The 20,389-nt window shown below is 37.4% G+C and overlaps 1 protein-coding gene across 1 annotated transcript; it reads right to left on the reverse strand.

The window, feature by feature from the left end:
- Positions 1-1,045: 1,045 nt before the first annotated feature.
- Positions 1,046-18,148, reverse strand: terf2.L (telomeric repeat binding factor 2 L homeolog; the record flags this gene model as incomplete). Its single annotated transcript, NM_001095697.1, is given in 10 exon segments — positions 1,046-1,364; positions 4,448-4,500; positions 5,212-5,291; positions 6,375-6,734; positions 7,605-7,726; positions 9,020-9,166; positions 11,376-11,459; positions 14,092-14,222; positions 15,342-15,437; positions 17,879-18,148. Coding segments are annotated over 10 exon segments (1,407 nt in total). The 5' UTR covers positions 18,045-18,148.
- Between the last annotated feature and the right edge of the window lie 2,241 nt (positions 18,149-20,389).

Below are 20,389 nucleotides of genomic sequence, written 5' to 3' on the forward strand. Positions count from 1 at the left end.
CCATATTTCTTAATTCTCTGAGAGAGAATTTCATTGACAAATTATTAAATATAATTGAATATATATTCAATACAAAGCAATATAGAAGGATACCTGCATATGTACAAAAGCAAATAATGAGAGAAAGCTTTCTACACACAAAAACCTTTGCCCTCTTGCTCAAAGGAACAGTAACACCAAAAAATTTAAGTTTTAAAGTAATGAAAATGTTGTGCTACACTGGTAAAATTGTTGTTTGCTTCAGAGACTCTACAATAGTTGATATAAACAAGCTGATGTGTAGCCATGGGGGCAGCCATTCAATGGTGAAAAAGGAGAAAAGGCACAGGATACACAAGTGATAAAAAACGAGCCCTTTAGTATATTCAGACACTATCAGTTATCTACCGTGTATCCTGTGCTTGAATGGCTACCCCCATGACTACACAGCTGCTTGTTTATATAAACTATAGTAGTCTTTCTGAAGCAAATACACCAGTTTTACCAGTGCAGCATGACTGTACATTATACTAGAATTCCTTTAAAACACTTTCATTTTTCGGTGTAACTTTAACCTTATTTAAGGGCATATAAAATGCAGAAAAAACTATACAGGGTACAATAAAATGTATTTTCAACTGTTCATTTAAAACCAGTTCAGTAACCAAATTATATTTTAGAAAACCTGGAACACATGGCTGTTCATATGAGTTGGTGCAGTGTCTGGGAATGGCACTTATATATGAAATAAGGAAACAGAAAAAAAGATACTTTTTTTTCTTATTTCTTTAAAATTATGAAAAAGAAAATGAAATATAAAAACATTTTGACCAAAATACGATATCCCCATACGAGTAACACCTGCACACAAGGTACCAGCTAAGCTCTTGCTTTTTGACCACAACAGATAAGCAAACACATTGTAGACTGTCAAAGTCGTTCACTAGAGGGAATGTTTTACAATTATTTGTGAATTCCAAGATACAAAAATATACCTGTGGCTGAGAATACAACATGTTCTGCACAGCTCAATCAGATCTATTTTGATAATACTCTACATAATCCAGAGGCCTTGTACTCTACCAACGGAAGGACAGTAATATACTTTGGTTGAAATCATGCTATTAACCTCCACTGAAATGAAGGTCTTTTCCATTGGTACTGCAAAACATCCAAGGATAAAAACAGGAACACAATGTTTCTTTTGGGTAACAAAGTTATTTATCTGGCACAATCCCCAGTTTCTTCATGGTCCTCCATCTGTCCTTTATCATGACTGAGGTACGATTCAGGAAAGGGTAATTCTTCATGATGTCTTTCCAGTTTCCCTCGCCATATTTTTTCACTCCTTTTATTATCCATTCAGTCTCATCCTCTGTCCATTTCTAAACAGTTAGGAAATAAGGAAATATGGTTGAGATTTGCATTTTCCCTGAACAATGTGATCCACAAAGTGGCATAACTACATTTTTGACCAATGATTAAAAGAAAAAATTGCCTGATAAGATCTGCGATAAGATTACTATACTAAAAGGAGAGATTTACAGGCCCTAAATTAACTGATCAGAGAGAATAAAGAGGAAGAAGTAGTTGTGATACATAATCATAAGTCACACACACATATATATTTTTTTTTATGAGAAGGTGAGCAGGGACCTCGATTCTTGGATGGCAGTTGATGTGATCTATTTAGGCTTTGCTAAGGAATGTTGGCCTGGAACATATTTGTACCTGGATAGAGAACTGGCTAAAAGATAGACTACAAAGAGTGGTGGTGGACCAGTGTTGTTAGTGGAGTACCGGAGGGCTCTGTACTTGGTCCTTTGCTTTTCAACTTATTAATGACCTGGAGGAGAGCATTGAAAGTACTGTTTCTATATTTGCAGATGAAACTAAATTGTGCAGCACTATAGGTTCCATGCAGGATGAGTGATTTGACTAAATTGGAAAACTGGGCAGCAAACTGGAAAATGAGGTTTAATGTTGATAAATGCAATGTTATGCACTTTGGCAAAAATAAGATAAATTAAATTTATACACTAAATGGCAGTGTGTTGGGAGTTCCCTTAACTGAGAAAGCTCTAGGGGTTTTTGTACATAAGTTAGCTGGGCATTCTGTCATTCTGTGGCTACTAAAGCAAATAAAGTTCTGTCTTGCCTCTGTTCAGCCTCACCTGGAGTATGCGGCGCTTTTTTGGGCTCCAGTCCTTAAGAGGGATATAAATGAGATGGAGAGTGCAGAGACGTGCAACTAAATTGGTTAGGGGGATGGAAGACTGAAATTATGAGGGTAGACTGTCAAGGTTAGGGTTGTTTTCTCGGGAAAAAAGGCACTTGCGAGGGGACATGATTACACTTTATTAGTACATTAGAGGACATTATAGACAAATAGCAGGGGGCCTTTTTACCCATAAAGTGGATCACTTGTGATCATTCAAACTGAAAAAAAACACCATTGTATTGGACAGGGCTTATCTGTTATTTGCTATGTAACCAGTGCCTTTTCTTCTTTTTTCCCAGCTTGAATGGTTGCCCCCGCAATTTTTTTTTATATAGGCCCCAATGTGGGCCGAAACGTTGGACACGTGAGGGATGATTCAATAAGTGCAGGTCCATTCTGAAGATTGTGTGTGTATGTATGTATGTATGTATGTATGTATGTATGTATGTATGTATGTATGTATGTATGTATGTATATATATATATATATATATATATATACACACACACACATAAGATAATCAAAGGACTCGCACTCCAATTCCTTTTTCGTGAATAAACGTGTTAATTTATTTTTAGTTGCATTTTTCCAACGTTTCGGCCCACATTAGGGCCTTTATCAATCATCCTTGATAAAGGCCCTAATGTGGGTGCGAGTCCTTTGATTATCTTATCTGAACAATATTGACCCACTAAATTGTTTGGAATATCTGGTAAGAGTGCATACACTGGATGGACATATATATATATATATATATATATATATATATATATAACCACTTGGGGATTAAGTGTGAATACAAATATCTCACAACATTAAATGAAGGAAGCTATTTCCAACCTTTGGGCAATCAAATCAAAAATCTTTATTGTCAGTATACTTGTTACAGTATAATGAAATTTCCTTTTCACCCAGGCCCCCCTATATGGTGCCAACATAAATGTATATTTATATTTAGAATTAATAGACACAAGTAAAAGAAATAAAGGAAGTAAAGAATCCTTCACTATTAAAAAAATGGGGATTATAATGTTACAATGTTCATCTTTAACATTTCCTTCCAAACCTACAAACCAATTTCTCTATACCACCCTACCTCCTTTCACTTCAGTACATACTCAAGTGGCCAAGAGACATGTGCCTTCTTTTCTAACTCAGTATAAACTCAATATAACCCATGTTTAACAAAAGTAACGTGCTTTATATAATACGTAATTTTAGTCTATGCCTCCCAATATATCCAAGTGACACGTCCATGTCCTGTTAACATACACAACGCTCAAGTTACATGTGCAGAATTATATATATGGTGTACATTTGGTCATTTGAGTATATTTTCATAATGAATATCTCTCTCTAAAATCCTCTAAAACCTATTCAAACTGTACTCTCCTACCTACCTTATCTTTCCTTTTAATTTTTCCCTCATACTAGTGAGTTCAGAACTCTAACTGCCTGTGGGAAAAAAACCTTTGTAGTGTCTGGCTGTTACATTACAATGGACTAAGCACACATCCCTGAGGAGAGCCTGTGCTTAGTCTAAGAATTCATTTTTACTACCAATCGAGACATATTGTGGTCTATCAGTGAAAACATCCAGTTGCAAGTGAGTTAATTATACTCAATAATTCAAGTTTCTCTATCAGCTTCTGTGGAATAACTGTATTGAATGCCAAACTAAAATTGATAACATCCTAACATAACTATCCTTTCTGTCTAGATGAGAGACACATGTAATTCAGTTAATATTGCATCATCCGTAGTTCTATTTGGCAGACAGGCAAATTATAGTGGGTCTAAGTCTTGAGAGAGTGAAAATTAAGCTGCTGATGTAGCTTTTTGTCACCCAAAAATAGGTTTTAATCCAGAAGAATGGGGATCACTGTAATTAAAATACTCCAAATGCTGCAATCTGACTGAATCATCAGCATATTTCCGCATATGTTTTACATGCCACAATGCCCATTCTTCTGGCTTAAAAGTTTTTTTTTGGATGCTTTGTTGCCTACGGAAGTGGGGATTTATTGAGGATGACACTACATGTATCATTGCCCTTGGGCAATGTATTTCTGTTTTTGACCCTTATTTTGACTCTAAAATGTCAAGTGTCCTTGTTGAAACCTCGTCTGCCTAGCAGACCTCAGGTTTACATTTGAATCTGGAGACCCAGTGTTCACTTCACTTCAGTCACAGACATACTGTCTAATAGCAGCTTTCAAAGTATTCCAATTTATGGAGTTGACTCACCTGCCTCTTGCTATTGGTGGATGTGTTATTGGATGTTTTTCCATTCTCTTCTCCTTAAAAGATAAAAACAATATGCAAGGTGTCATTGTGAAGGGACGTGGTATCAATATTCTACCATACAATCCAAAACAAAGACATAACACATAGAGACCAATCGACTGTTGTTTCTCTGCAAGGATATTTCAGCACGCAGAAAAATGGCATATCACATCTGCCACCTACCACTGATTTATACAGCCAAGACTGGTGGTTCTTGACTGCAGAAAAGTGCAACAGAGATTTTTGGGGCAGAGGACATTTTTCTAAAAATTTGCTTTTATTTAAAGAAATATAGGAAACAGTAGTGGTGCATAACATGAGAGCTTGGCTTCTGTTGCACAAACTGTAGGAGCTGTCGCTTATAATTGATAAAAATAAGTTTAAGTAGTCCTTAGTACACAGTAAGACTACTTGCATTGCTTTGACATATTAGAAGGGGGGAAAAAGGCACTGTAGAAACCAGCCTTGCTTTGGTTTCTTAAAAAATTAGTTATTAGTTAAAAATTATATCTGGACTCACCACCCCCTACCTATACAAATTTGAATAAATCAAGTATGTTTTTGAGAATGTTAAGAGTAAATCTTTTTTAAGTGAACTTGTGGAAGCCACTACCACAGGGATTATGGTGAAAAGTTGTATATGGACCATTGTATAAGGACCAAATGTATATGGACCCAAATTACTATCGTACGAAGATTTTGGACACACACAATGATATACTTACTTTTGCTTCCAAACAGCTCATCTGCTTCAATCCAATTGTCCCGGTCTTCAACAATATCTGAGCGGTCTAACATTGAATTTCTAAAGTAAAATATATGGAAGCAATTATTTTTTTTTTACCAAAGAAAACAGTTGGGCTGGTTTGTTTTTTCATCATTTGTAGTAACTGTAAACCCTCAAAGTAAAGAAATGTAAAATTGCTCGGTACTCTTCTAAGCACTTTTGCAATCGACTTGATTTATTTTCTAGATTTCCAGGTCTTTTACACTGCTAATATTATGAAATTAAAGTAGTGCCAATTGCTGGTCACACAGTGATTGAGAAAGGGGGTGGATCCCCGGAAACATTGTGTAGAGATCTCAATAAACATTTTGCCGTCTGTTTTCCTACTTGATAACTGCTTGTCAGTTATGTCCACCATGCTATATAGTGGAGACAATTTCAGAAAAAGAGGAAACTTCTAATGTCTGGTCTTTCCTAGGCAGATATCAAAGAATCTCCTCTTCTTCTGAGATTTCTGCCCAAATATAGCCTGGTTCACAGCATTGCCTAGTGGGTGGTTTTAAGTTATTATATTAGCAGTGAAAAAAAGCTAACATCTTGAAATCTACAAAAAACAATGAATGTAAATTGCAAAGCTTACTATTTTTCAGCAATCTTGATATATGAACACCAAGTGGTTAATAAATTTGCCAAAACGTATCACAAACAGGAACAACCAGGAAAAAAAGCATTGCTTTGATTTGCTCAGAAAAATTTAATTATTGATAAAGCCTTAATCCATAGCCATATACAGTAAAAGTATGTAATCAAGAAAATCCCCTGGTTTCAAGGAGTTTACTATGTCCTGTTCGAGCTCTACACATTATGTACTTGCTCATATGTTCCCCTGTGCTTGATCTTTCAAGCTCAGCGGAAGGCAGGGGTTAATACAACCCTGCATTTCATACCCAACTGTTCTCAGGCAAACACAGAAAGCAGGGGGAACTGTGCCACAGTTAGTACAAGCTAACAGAAAATACAGGGCTGCGTTCCCCTGCAAACACAGGAAGAAAGCTTGTGTCTAAGAGCCCTTAGACCTAGAGAAAGCAAATTAACGATGTACAGCACAGATTCTACATCCACATTACATGAAAAATCATAGAACTTTTACGGAATGCTTACAATTTCCTTTTCTTAGGCGTAATTTGCTGGTTCTTTGGTTTCTGAGCAGAAGGGGCAGCTTGATTTGTCCTGTCACTGGAGACGTTTGAATTCTCGCTCAAATGTATACATTGGCTGTCCTTATCTATCACTACCTGCTTTAGTGATACAACCAATTTCTTTCTGTGCCTTCCTAATATCGACTCCTCTGTGTCTGTTCCTGCCTTCTCAAGAGGAATGTCATTAGGGGTGTCCTGTCTACAGAAGTCCGTTTCACACAGTCCCCTGAAGATTGTATCAGGGTCCTCTTCTTGACAGAGTGACTTAAATTTAGATTTCAACACAGACAGTCCGTATGATATTACACAGTCTGCTTCTGAGCTAGGAGGAAAAGTTAAAAAACAAATGTTAACAGGTGATCAATGCAAATATACAAAATATATAAATGCAGTGCTTAAATGGGCAACACATACATATGTTCAGTTTAGGTTAGGCTGGCAGTGGTTTTACCTAATGTCTTCAGTTATAGAAAATAAAGCTAGTTTTACACAGTCTGCCTGAATCTGAATGATTTAATCACTTTGCTATAATGTGTAAGAAGTGTTAATGTGTTATCAAGAGGATCTGAAACAATAGAAAGGCTGGGCCAAAATTTATTCTACATTTACACAAAGTACACGTTTTTTTGTAAACAAACAATACAAAGAGAATGATATGCATTCAATTTAAATTAACTTTTAGGGGGTTATTTATTAACACTGGAGAACAATATCATCTTTTATTATGACACAGCAACCATTCAGATCTTTGATTTTGTTTTCAAATGTGCAGGTGACTGTTCATATCTAATTGCGGATTGGTTGTTATGGGCAACAGCACCGATGATGTTTGTCTCAAATGTTAATAAATATGCCCCTTAGTAATGTAGACTAAGGTATTCTAAGGCGATATGCAACTTGTCTTAATTTTGTTTGTGTTATTTAAATTTAAATTTTCTATATCACTCCAATTTACAGTTGCAACCAGACGACTGGAAAATAAATATGAGAGAGCTTCTATAAAAAGATTATCAATAAAAAGTAAAAATAATTGCAACCACATAGAGATGCAGTTGTTGATTCGTGTCCATGTAATAATATTTTAGGCAATATAGTAGGAGGGATAACACTACTGCCGTGGAGCTGGAATTAACATTGTAGAATACAGGTAAAAAAAATTGTTAACGAGCATTAACATATCCAGAAGTCACACCTGACAACTTGCGGAGATCTAGGAGATTCATTTTGAAGATGTAAAGTTGTCTGTTCTTGCTCTGTTGTAGGGGTTTGGGGGTCCTTAGACAAACACTGTGACTTTTGCTCCTTTTTGGCAATCTAAAAACCACACTTAAGTTAGTTGAAATAAGCACAGCTTGATTGATAAATGAATCATGCTAAATAAGTGTTAATTAAAACACATGCTATAACATATGTCATATGACATAAAAGCTATGTCATATGAACCATGATCCATTGTTACCTGGTCAACCAGTGCAAAAGTGGCTGGTACTTGGTCATGTGTAACATTCACCATACATTCTGGCTTATGTCATTGATTGTATATTCTAGCATTCAATCATTCTAAAAGTACAGATTTTGAGGTTCTAGGAAAGGTTTAACTTAAGCAGGGAAATCAGGGAGATCATACGTAGAACAGTAAAGCCTAGCATCATAGCAATCTATGAGGATTTCTGTCAAAGCAAATAGAGAAAGTTAAATCTTATTTCCCATCTACCCTACAACACCCACTACAGTTAATGCTAATGCACTTTGCTAGGCTACAAACAAACTCATGTATGTATGTATGTATATATAACTATTATAAGCGCTTCAAGGACACACAAAGCTGTATAACAAACACAAAACACTTTTCTGTATAACTGGTTTCACTTCAGATTTTGTGTAGTTATGTATGTTTGAACCTGGTTAAACATGTTTAGGTGTTGCATTTCTGATTAAAAAAACTTCTTTTTAAGGCATTTGCTTAAATAAAATTATCTGGATCTTTTATTTTACCTTACCTATTAACAGACCTGACACCATAATGTTGTATCTAATTAATACATTGGTCCTTACATGCAAGAGCCACTTGTATATACATTTCTCAAATAATTCAAGTTAGGGCCCTTACACAATGCAGGGTTTTTTGTGTATCTGACACGTGTTTGAGATGGAGGTTTGAGGTGCACCTAAACGTATCAGCTAATTGATTCCCTTATATTCTGCCAGCTTCTATGACAGATGAATCTCATTTTCTGCTTGATAATTTGCTACAAATCCTAAACTCAGTGTCTTAATATCTACCCAGAACACAATGAGAATGTGTCACTCATTACAAGATCAAGATGGTGACCCCTGTGCACAACTTTGCTGGTCTGAATCAGTAGTTATAGAGATGTTCAAACTTTAGGCTGGTGCGGTAAGTTCAGTATATAAAATATGGCATTTCTACTCATGTTTATTTTTAGGGTATAATTCTCATGCAGTATTTTTATTTTTGCGCTTGATGTGTGTTCATAATACATTAGTATAGAGAGATGTGCTTTAAACTCACAAAAATACACTTGTGTTGTGTCTTGGCAAGAGCCATGAGAACAAAGAAAAAAAACTAATTATAAGTCTACATACAGTCAGTAATATGGGATCTGTAACGTCAATATGTTTCTCAAAAAGCTGATAGATCATCTTCTTGATGGTAGTGAAGGAGAAATTTGTAATCAAAGGATGATTCTGGTTCTTTTCTCGGATAATGGTGTGCAGTTCAGCTCGTAGCTTCTGAAACAAAAAAATCCATTCCATTACACTTCTGTTAAAGCTGCAGTTAAGAATGAACCTTATTATACTTTTCCCAGAAACAGATACTGCTTCAGTTAGTACTGAAAAATTACCTAGATAGAGAAAAAAATAGTATGTTAAGATCATTTTTTTTTAACTGCTGCGTCCATTAGGTACACAGGCATGACATCTCAAACCCAAAATGCAATTAGAGGCAAATTAATTGCAAAAATCAAAAAGAGCTCAAAGACCACTATGAAATGAATGCCAAGTCAAGTAGTTCCCAACTTGTACACCATATCCAGTAAGTTACTTCTTAACTTTTTCATCTTAACTTATGGAGTAACTGTAATTATTTGTTGTTCACGTACCATACTGTAACCTATACTGTAACCTTGATAAAGTTCTAAAAAGGAACTGAAATGTAGGTAAATAATAATTATTTATTTATTTTTCAAAAAAAGGCCAGTGTGTACTGTATGTAACTAAATATTTTACACATTTTTCTTTTATAAGCTCCAATTTTGATAAATCTGCCCCTAAGTGTGTACAGTTCTTTTCAGTAGTATATAGCATGTTATTTTGCTTAGAATTGCTTACATTTCAATACTTGCTGATGCCAATTGAGGGAGCTGGCCAATTGTGAGTGCTATGAATATAAAAAAGGGGCAGAGATGCCTTGCTATGGTCATAAGTGCATCATTGTTTTGTACCAGGATCCAGAGCTCACAAAATAAAAATATCATAACTGTATACAAAAAAGTATATTCTAAAATAAACACGTCAGTGAGGTAACACTTGTTACCCTGGTAATCAGCAAAATAACCAAGTATCAACAAAGAAACAGGTAAAAGAAGAATTATGAAGAACTTATTCCTGCTGGCTCAAGAGACTAAAATCTATATTCTTCATACCAGGAATGCAAATCGAAGAGCCAACAATTCTACACCCAAGAAAAAGGAGCACACCTTGGTGGCTCAGAGAAAAAAATAACAGCACTGCCCTGCTGAATTTGGATGCATTTTTTTCTGAAATATGTTGCAACAGCACATGATAGCACCCACAACATATGACCACTGAGTTGGAGGGAAGACTGTGTTAAGGCAAACAGTCCCTAGCTGGCATCCATGGTGATGACTATCTACAAAATTGGAGGCCAATGGAGCGAAACTTTGAAGTTGTGTAGAAAGCAGATAATTTAGTGGATGGTGTCAAAAAAAAAAAAAAAGTGGAAAAGATGTGCCCTCCATAGGCTAAAAGTAAGAGAGAGCAAAGCATATTGCCATTTGGCTTAATATCAAGCAAGTTATCCCACGTTACCTAATGGATCTTGGGTGTATCCTTGCTCAAGAAACTTTCCTCTTTTCTGCCAATTTGTATTTTCTCCTTTGAATGAATACCAGCTGAAACAGGCTGATGAATCAGAACAACCACAGACTATTGGAATGAGAGAGGATTTTTGCATTACAGACAATCCACCCATGGCAGGTTAAAATCTCTGCACCAATCGAATTTTGGAAAATTGCCTATGCCATTGAGTTTACCAGCAAGAGGAGCTTTCTAAATAGGAGGATTATAGCCTCTCCCCTTGTAAGATATGTATGCTGCACCAAAAGGCTGCACTGTGAACAGTATGTGAAAATATAAATGCATGTGTCCTGGATATTAATAGTGGCCAAAAAAAAAAATCTACAGTGTTGGTAGAACTAAAGATACATCTTAATGAATCTTGATCTTGAAACAAATAGAATGGGACATCTGTTTTGAGCTATCAGGTCCAAAACTTGAGGAAAAGTGGATCTTAATTTGGTATTATGAAAACAAGACTGAATAGGAATAATCTTAATAAGGAGGAGGTCTGGCATAATCTGGTAGAGGTTCTATTTAGGTTACTAAGGGAATTCTTGATGAGAAACATCCTTTGGGAGGAATGGTAAAGAACTTTCTGTGATAACAAGAAGATACAACATTCTGTTCTCAACATCTCTCATGAACAGCATTCCCACATGCTCCTTGACACCTCATGAATAGAAAGTAATGCAAGCATAATGAGAGGAAATGTACAATACTACTGCTATTCTAACTTCACAAACTCGCCTTTCTGTGTTACTAAAAACATATTAGGAGAGGTAAAAATCTAAACATGGCTGCAGATAATCAGTTCCACAATAGCAGAGAAGAAAAGTAACCCTAAGTTTTTTGTACTCACTCTTTTGCTGTAGTTAGAAATGTACTTCTTGAGAATTCTGATGGCTTGATCAAACTTCTGTTTTTTTATACACACCAAAACTGCCTGAGAAAAAGAAAATACACACCTTGTAGTAGACAACTATTTCAGAACATATGGGACAATTGAAAATTAAAAAATTTAGCAGAATTAGAATTGCTTAAGCAAGTAATGTAAATTGTGCATAATAGAGAGATTTTTGTACTAACCATTACATATTTTTCTCTTGTCCTAGATTGGGGGACACAGGCACCTTGGGGATGAAGATCCTGCAGCTGGAGAATGGAAACTAACTTGTTAACTGTGACTGCCTCCTGCTCTGCGCTACATCCCCTGCCTCCTCCTACTACATTTAGTTTCAACCGACCCAAAACAGAAGAGGAGTACCTCAACCCCCTCAAAACAGAAAACTATAAAAAATACTCCAACAGTAGAAAACTGTTTACAACCTAAGTTGTCAAAATGTCAGTGTCAATACAGGTAGGGAAGGCCTGTGTCCCCCAATCTAGGACAAGAGAAAAAGATTTAATGGTAAGTACAAAACTCTCTCTCTTGCCTAATTGGGGAACACAGGCACCTTGGGGATGTCCCAAAGCAACCCATGAGGATGGGACACTGATACCCCTATGACGGTGCTCAGTTAATAACAGTCTGTAGCACCTTCCTCCCGAAGCTGTCTTCGGCTGATGCCTGTGTGTGTTGCCTGTAGAATAGCGTGAATGTATGAAGGGATGCCCAGGTAGCTGCTTTGCAGATTTGTTCTGCCGATGCCGGATGCCAAACTGCCCAGTAAGTACTGAGAGAACGTGTTGAATGGGCCTTTACTTTCATCGGTGGAGCTATCCCCTTCACCGCGTAAGCTCTAGTGACTGTGGAGCGAATCCACTTGCCTTCTTAGATGCTTTAGTCCCTCTTTTAGGTCTAGTGGGCACAATGAAAAGAGCTTCCACTTTTCGGATATCCTTAGTGGCTTTCAAATAAAACTTGATTGCCCGAACAACATCCAACTTGTGTAGTTTACTCTCTTGGGTTGAGGACAGAGAGAAGGAACAACAATCTTTTGGTTGAGATGGAAGGCAGATACCACCTTTGGTAGGAAGTCTGGAGTTGGACGGAGCACCACCGTATCCTTGAATATCCATGAATTATGGTGAAAGGAAACAGCGCAGGGATATAAGAGCGAGCCTGCAGGCCTCCAAAGAGCGGGAAGGCTGTTGTGCAGGGGTATCTAGGAGGAGCTGGAGGGGCTCTTGAAAGGATCAGTGGCCCCTTAGAGTGGCATGATCTTAACCGGGGTCCTGATCATTTGCTCCAGCCACCAAAATTGAGTCTTCTCCTTCTGAGGACACTAAAAGAAACTGAATGTAGTAGGCGGAGTCACAGTTAACAAGTTAGTGTCCATTCTCCAGCTGCAGGATCTTCATCCCCAAGGTGCCTGTGTCCCCCAAGTAGGCAAGAGAAAATAAATTATAGCCATTAAAAGAAAAGTGCTATGTTTATATATAACAGTGGAAAGAACCATGTTTGTCTTCTTTGAGGCATTCTCATTAAAGTGCAAAAGCTCTACCACAAATTAGTCATTAAGGACATAGAAAAGCGATGGGCAGCGCCCATTCTTAAAGAGCTGTACATTCTGAACTAAAACTTAACCAAAAGAAAATTCATATCGTAATATCTAATTAAAGAAGCTAATCACATTGGCATACACAGATGTGTAAACATTTCACTATTTTGTGATGTTCTATGTGCTTACTCACTGAACACCAGACAGAAAAAATGCAAGTATTCAGAAAAAGGAAGAAATGTGCGAGTATCACACACAGCTCTGTCCATTTATTGGCTGATGTAACCTGCCTTTGGTTTTAGCACAGTGCCTCACATGAGCAGAGGTAAGGCTTAATGTTTAGAATGGCAGTGTTTCAATAAAGGATTATACAACACATACTATTAGTAAAATATTGTTTTCATAAAAAGGTTTTATTCATAGGAAACAGTGATTTAAATATAAGCAGTTTTATGTGATATATTTTTAAAGACCTGCAATGTTCAGGGGTATATTTCCCCTTTAACTGTAGATTAAAATATGCAGTGTGGTCCTGCAATAGATCTCTCCATGATATAAAACTCTAGTAATCAGGCAACCTCAAGTTCTGTTCTCGTAGTCTATCTGCAGGAAGGAATATATTAAAGGGGAAGTTAAGGTACAATTACTGGGGTTATCAATTTTTTTGTCACTCAGACAATAAGTCTAACCACTAACTTACTCCGCCCAACCAATTCTTCAAAAAACTGTAATCTACACTATTCTCAGGCATTCCCTACACTGATGCTAGAAATATGTGCAGCACAGAAATCAGCAAAGAAGTGGACAGGAGGTATAACATGTAGGGGGTTATTAATCAAACCTCGAATTTTAGAGTTCTATTTCAATCAAATGAACTCACAACTCGAATGGTTTCTAATTTAAAGGGGAACTATGAAAATTGAATACAAGCTTCAGCATACTTAAATAAACTTACTAAATATAATCAATTAAAAAATATGTACAGTTTCTGAAATAATTAAGTTTATCTTCACTATACCTCTCTCAGCATCTGACTCGAAAAATTCGAGTTTTTGTTAACCTGAAAATGTGAATTTTGACCAAAAATAAAAATCAACTTTCAAGACAACCTTATCGAATCAATATGATACTTACCGCTTCTTTAACCATCTGTTTATTGGTTTTGAATAAATCTTCATCAAGAGGCATTTCTTCCTGAATGATATCAAGAAGTCCAACAGCTGATTCTAAAGGAGTTTCATTGTTGTTGTCATTAAATGTGCAATCTGCAAGCAAAAGACATAAAATAAAATCCATTCCAATGCTGGACTCACAATGGAGGGTAAATGGCAATATTTCTGCACTATACAAAGTAAAATAATATCAAAACTACACCTGCATATAATACAACTTGGATCCATTATTAATATCATGACCAGCTAGCAAAATGACAATCCAAGCAACATTTTATTTCAATGTTAATATTTAAACATGAAGGGAATATGATTTCAGGTGTAAGACAACAGAACAGACTACAGCTGCAGAAAACAGCAATTCTATCCAAAGATGAAAGTCTATTTCAACAGACAGGGGTGTTTTCCATGTAGAATTGTGCTATGAAACATGATCCTCTTGCTTACCTTCCATGTCTGTCTATCAAGCTTTAGTAGAATGTTAATTGGAACATAAGAACTGAAAAGCTAAAGCATGGGGTTGTTCTATATGGCAAATTTTAAACCATCTGGCAGTACACATGATCAAAAAACAAATTGGGCAAGTAAAATGTACAGTGCTAGCAGTCAGGTCCCTGAAATCAAGTGCCTTTAAATTTTATAATACACTTCACGCTATAGTGCAGGAGTCCCCAACCTTTTTTACCCTTGAGTCACATGCAAATGTAAAAAGAGTTGGGGAGCAACACAAGCATATAAAAGTCCCGTGGGGTGCCAAATAAAGGCTGTGATTGCTATTTGGTAGCCACTATGTGGACTGGAAGCCTACAGGAGGCTTTACTTGGCTCTATACATAGTCTTTATGCAATTTAAACTTGCCTCCAAGCCAGAAATTCAAAAATAATCACCTACTTTGAGGACACTGAGAGCAACATTCAAGGGGTTGGAGAGCAACAGGTGGCTCGCGAGCTACTGGTTGGGGATCACTGCTATAGTGGATATATACTTTTAGATTTTTTCTACTAGTTTTTGAGATATTAAATAGTAATTGGTGTGCTTTTCTGCTGCAGAAAATTGAAGTCCGGCTGTTTGCCAGTGTGTTTTCCATAGTACTGACTCACACTTGCACTATAAAACATCAGAAGCTAAGAAAAAAACTGTAACTGTAACACAATAACTACTGCTTTTTGGGTTTTTTCCTCAACAATGTCAAGTGGTCTGTACGTCACTCACCTGGGTCTTCACCTTCTTCAATCCGAGAAATACACTGCATTATACGTAACTTGCAATCATTCTGAGCTTTTGTTTCTAAAGGACGAAGAAGTAAGACTAGAAAAGATAGTAAAGAACTTGGTTAATATTTTATATTAAAAATATTTTAGTAATCAAGGGGGCAAAACTTAGCTGCAACTAGTGGTTTATTGTCAGTAAACATTACATGTTTTGGGCCTCTGCTCATTAACATACTTGATAAAGGGCACTGAGCCTGAAAAACTTGTATTGAGTATTTCTCTTGCTAAGATAGGAGCAACTTTCCATTTAGGCTAGTCACCAAAATGACTTACTGGGATATTACTGTTATTTTACCCCTATTGAACTATATCTCATTAAATATGGATCTTGTAAGTGAGCATGGCCCACTTTACAGTTAGGTCCTAAGAGCAGAATACACCTAATTAAAATGTAAATCCTCGCTAAGGTATTGTACATCAATTGCCTATATAGATCCCAAATCCAAATTTTGCGAAGATAAACACTGTATAAATCTAAGCTACCTATTCTAGATTCAGCCTTATACTGGACTCACTGATTCGCTCTTAATCTAATGCTGGGGCCTTTTTACCATAGCATGCATTTATATTCTATGGCAGAACTATCCTATTCTAACTTCTGAGCACAACTGAAACTGACAGGTTTCCAGGTGCACCCTATAAGGTGGCTGCTTGGCCAGCCTCCAAAACAAGTAACGATACCTCAGTCCATCCAGTCCAAGAAACCACACAAAAAGTCAGGCAGATTGCCTCGCAAATTGTGTCTGATCAGCACACTTACCCCTGTAAAACCCTGTGGAACAATACGGCATATGTATAGGTAGCACATGTGGGCTTTCTACAACTTTGGAGGGGTGAACATATTAAAAACTAAAACTATAACAATCTACCTGCTAGCCAGTGGCTTCACTATATGAGAATTAAAAAAAAGCCTTTGAAGCTGTTGATGGCAGAACATAATATTTAAATCTCCCTGACAAGAAATTCACACCATCATAGGTGCTTTGACAGCAACCCTCAGTCTTGCTATGGGTGCTGTTCCCACAGCAACCACATTTTTTCTGCTCCCTCTATAACCCCATAGCAACAATAACAGAATGAAAACACAAAAGGCAATGAGATGAAGGCATAGCCAAACACTTTAAGGAGACAGAAGTTCTTAAAAATGAACATACTTCAAGAAATTAAAACACAGCCCTTGAATTAGTCAGCTAACTAGATAAATATACATTTGCGAGTTTTCTTGCGCAAGAATATGTGTTCGCCAAAATAGCACTAGGTACACATTGACGGCCGGTTTACTAAACAGCGAAATGTGCGAAAGACAAAATTTGCTTCAGAATATTCGCAAAATTTTACCGCCATCCAGATAGTGGCAGTAGATTATTTTTTCCATCAGAAAATTTGCAAGGGAACAGGAAATATCCCATAATACTCTATTTACATCATCAGTCTTTATTGTAGCCATTGCTGACAGGTTCTTTTGGCTTCTGCTTCTATCTGCAGTTTCAGATCAGAGGCAGTGGCGTAACTACCGGGGGAGCAGGGGGTGCCATTGGGCCATGGCCCGCACCCCTCAGGGCCCCCCCGGCAGCTCGCTCGCCACTGGATTCCGGCCGAAACTAGCGTACGGTGGGGGGGCCAGCTGCACCGCCTGCCCCCCCCCTCTAGTTACGTTACTGATCAGAGGAGTGTTATTGGCAGCGGCTGTATATATTTTTTATATATTTGATTTCTGTAACTTAATGATCCTATTGGCAGGGGGTTTGGTTTCATTGTGATTGGCTACATTAAACTGTGCATTTCTATGAAGCAAAGAGATTGACTGGTATGATTTCTTGTTCATATGATTCTATTGGCAGAAGGGTTTATATGATGCAGACATGTTTGATTGGTGTTACTCTGATAATGTTGTTGGATGGTATAATCATTAGTCAATAAAGTTTATGAGTTTTAAAGATGCATTTCTGGCCATAAATGACACCGAATAAATTGCCATAATAACCGCCATAAAACAAGACTATTTTATAGCATAAATATTCACAAACTTAATTTGTCGCCGCAAAATTTGCCTAAAATTACCGCTAACGTAAGCGGCTTCGTTAATGTAGTGATCGCAATGACTTCTGAGCGCATCGCTGTTAGTAAACTGAGTTGCTGTGAATATTTTGGCAAAAAATATTTGCAGCGATAACATGCGGAAACATATGGTCAAATTTACTACACTTTAGTAAACGGAACCCGTGCCGATTGTTACAAGCACATTTAACAGGAGCTGCCTTGATATTGAGATCTTGAAGGAGAGTATATCCCACTAGCAGCAATGAAATGCCATAAGAAGCTGCGCCACAAAGGTATAAACCTCTCCAGGTATGAACCTTTTCATGCACCAGATCAGTGCTGAAAGTATTTGCACAAAGATAAAAAAACAAACATATTAGCTCATATGTGAAGCTCCCGGCACAAACAACAGCTTCTAAGTGTTACACTAATAGTTACCGGAAACAATGTCCCGGATCTCCTGGAAGTCCTCATGGCGATCGCTTCTAAACGCCTCCACTGCAGTGTGAAAATAATAATCGAACGCCCACTGGTTGATAGTACGCTCCAGTTGTATACATGGGTCAGGAGACCCGCACTCCCGAAGTGTACTGTTACTTTCCATATCCCTTACAGTTACAGTCCGGGGCAAAAGCCGCGCCGCGAAACCGGGGGAACACTTCCTGTTGAGCAGACGGTAGCGCCAAAGACCACTTCCGCCATCTTTGGAAGGTCGGAAGTAGTAGGAACGTTGACGTAATAAACAAGATTATTTATCATGGTTCGCTACTGTCAACTTTTTTTGTTTTTATTAATAATAAAAGTGTGTTTTTATGAGGTATTTAATTTTTTTTAAAGCTGTAGTAGAATGTTCATTGGAACATAAGAACTAGGGAGCTAGACTGCTAGAGCATGGGGTTGCTTCTTAAATTGGCAAATTGTATAACAACTGGCAGTACACAGAATCAAAAAGCATACCTGAAATTTTGAAATCCAGTGCCATACATTTTAGGATCCACCACAGCAGTCGTGTGGTAAAAAAGGGAAGTGCCATAGCTTACAAAATACACATCAATCATTAGATGGTAAGAACATTGTACATTTGCATAAGGATATGGTTTGTGGGTTTATTTCATTTTTTTGATAACCTGTTAAATTGGTATCAGTGCGGATTAATTGAGCAAGTGGCTACATTTCTAAGCCTGGCAGGCCTATATAGTAATTTTTATGAAAGGAAAAAGCATAGGGTTGCCACCTGGCCGGTATTTTACCGGCCTGGCCAGTAAAAATGATGGTTGATTGGAATGTTATTAATAGGGAAAAATTATGAATATATAGGAAGGCCAGTAGTATTTTTTTTTAGAAAAGGTGGAAAACCTACCAGCCACCGAAGAGTTGTCTAAATCCGGTGCTGGATCTGGGTATGGTGGTACCATGCTCATGGTACTGTGTCATGGACGGAAGAAGTGACATCATCACAAGAGCCCTTGTACATGCACAGTTTTCAGACTGGGGGAAGAGGTCACACATCTGGTGCCTAGAGTTCCCTAATTTACCTTTAGTGCTGTGTTTTGTTAAACTATCTCAGTTGAATCCCACTTTGGGGGTACAACCATGATGAAAAGCCCCACCTTAGCTCAACAAGATTTCAGATATAATAAATATCAATGTATCAGTCATCCAGTCATGTTTTAAGAATATCTAGGTCGGATAAGGAGATAATAATACTTCCTAAGTCTCACCCTAATTGACCTTCATACTGGGTTTGCATGTATATCTAAAAAAATAAATATGCATTCTCCATAAATCTTACACTAACTGTTATTTCGGCAGAGCCCCCCCCCCCGACAAAGGTATTGTGTTGAGTTACAAACATGAAGTATAATGTGCAGCACTTTTGAGTAGTTAGGGGCCCCTGAAATGGTGCATTTTGGTGAAGAGAAATACCATAAAACTATCATCTTGGCCTTGGGCATTCCTCTGGGCTTACCAGAACTCTGCTGTAATATGTAAGTGTATAGAATCCCTTTTGGTGTACTTATCTAGATGTGCCAGAAAGAATCCAAGTACAGGTACCTCATTCCAGATATTCTTAATAGTAAATTGTATTTGTAACTGCATTTGTATTTAAAATGCTGAGCTAAGGACCTGCCATTAAAGACTAAAAATCCCATAATTCACTAACATGAGTGCAGCAGTGACAATTGTCTGCAGGCATCGAGTTATTCTTTCATTACTGTACTCCTTATTTTTAGTCTTTTATCATCTATGCATGTATATACAGAGAGATATAAACCCCAATAAACACTGCAAGCGTGCTTTACTCACAAAGCAGTGGAAATTGGCCATACTTTAAGATGGTGGATTATAATGTTTTAAACTGAGGCACCATTTAGCTAAAAATGGCTGATATAAGAAGTAACTTTAAATAAACAATATATTATATGGTATGGTAACTACAAGAAGTCACTTTTTAATAAAAAAAAAAAGTTTCTATTTAACAGTTGGCAATACAGTTCATATCGCAGGGCAAGAATGCACGCTGATTTAAACGCAGTTACACAGTTGTACACACTCAAGGAATTGTACATTGGGTAATCACAAATCTGTTGTTAGAGGACAGACATCAAGTCAGTTCTCCCACACCTTTTCAAAATTGTTTGGTGAACCACATGCCTCGTGATTAATGGAACCATATGATTAACTATGTGTAGCCAGAAACAGTAGTGATCCTAGAGGGGGGAGGGCTCTGGTGCGTGTCGCTTAGCCATGCCCCACCCCCTCCGTACGGCCACATTTGTTAGTGGCGCACAGACTGCCGGGGGGCCCTGAGGGGTTGCGGGCCCTGGCCCGCTCGCACCCCCTGCTCCCCCGGTAGTTCCGCCACTGGCCAGAAAGTAAATGAGGAGGGTTTAGATTGTAGCCAGTGAAGAATAATGACTTTCTTTGCATAGAATAACAAGGATGGTA

The sequence above is a fragment of the Xenopus laevis genome, chromosome 4L (assembly GCF_017654675.1).
Source record: "Xenopus laevis strain J_2021 chromosome 4L, Xenopus_laevis_v10.1, whole genome shotgun sequence".
Classification (NCBI taxonomy): Eukaryota; Metazoa; Chordata; class Amphibia; order Anura; family Pipidae; genus Xenopus; species Xenopus laevis.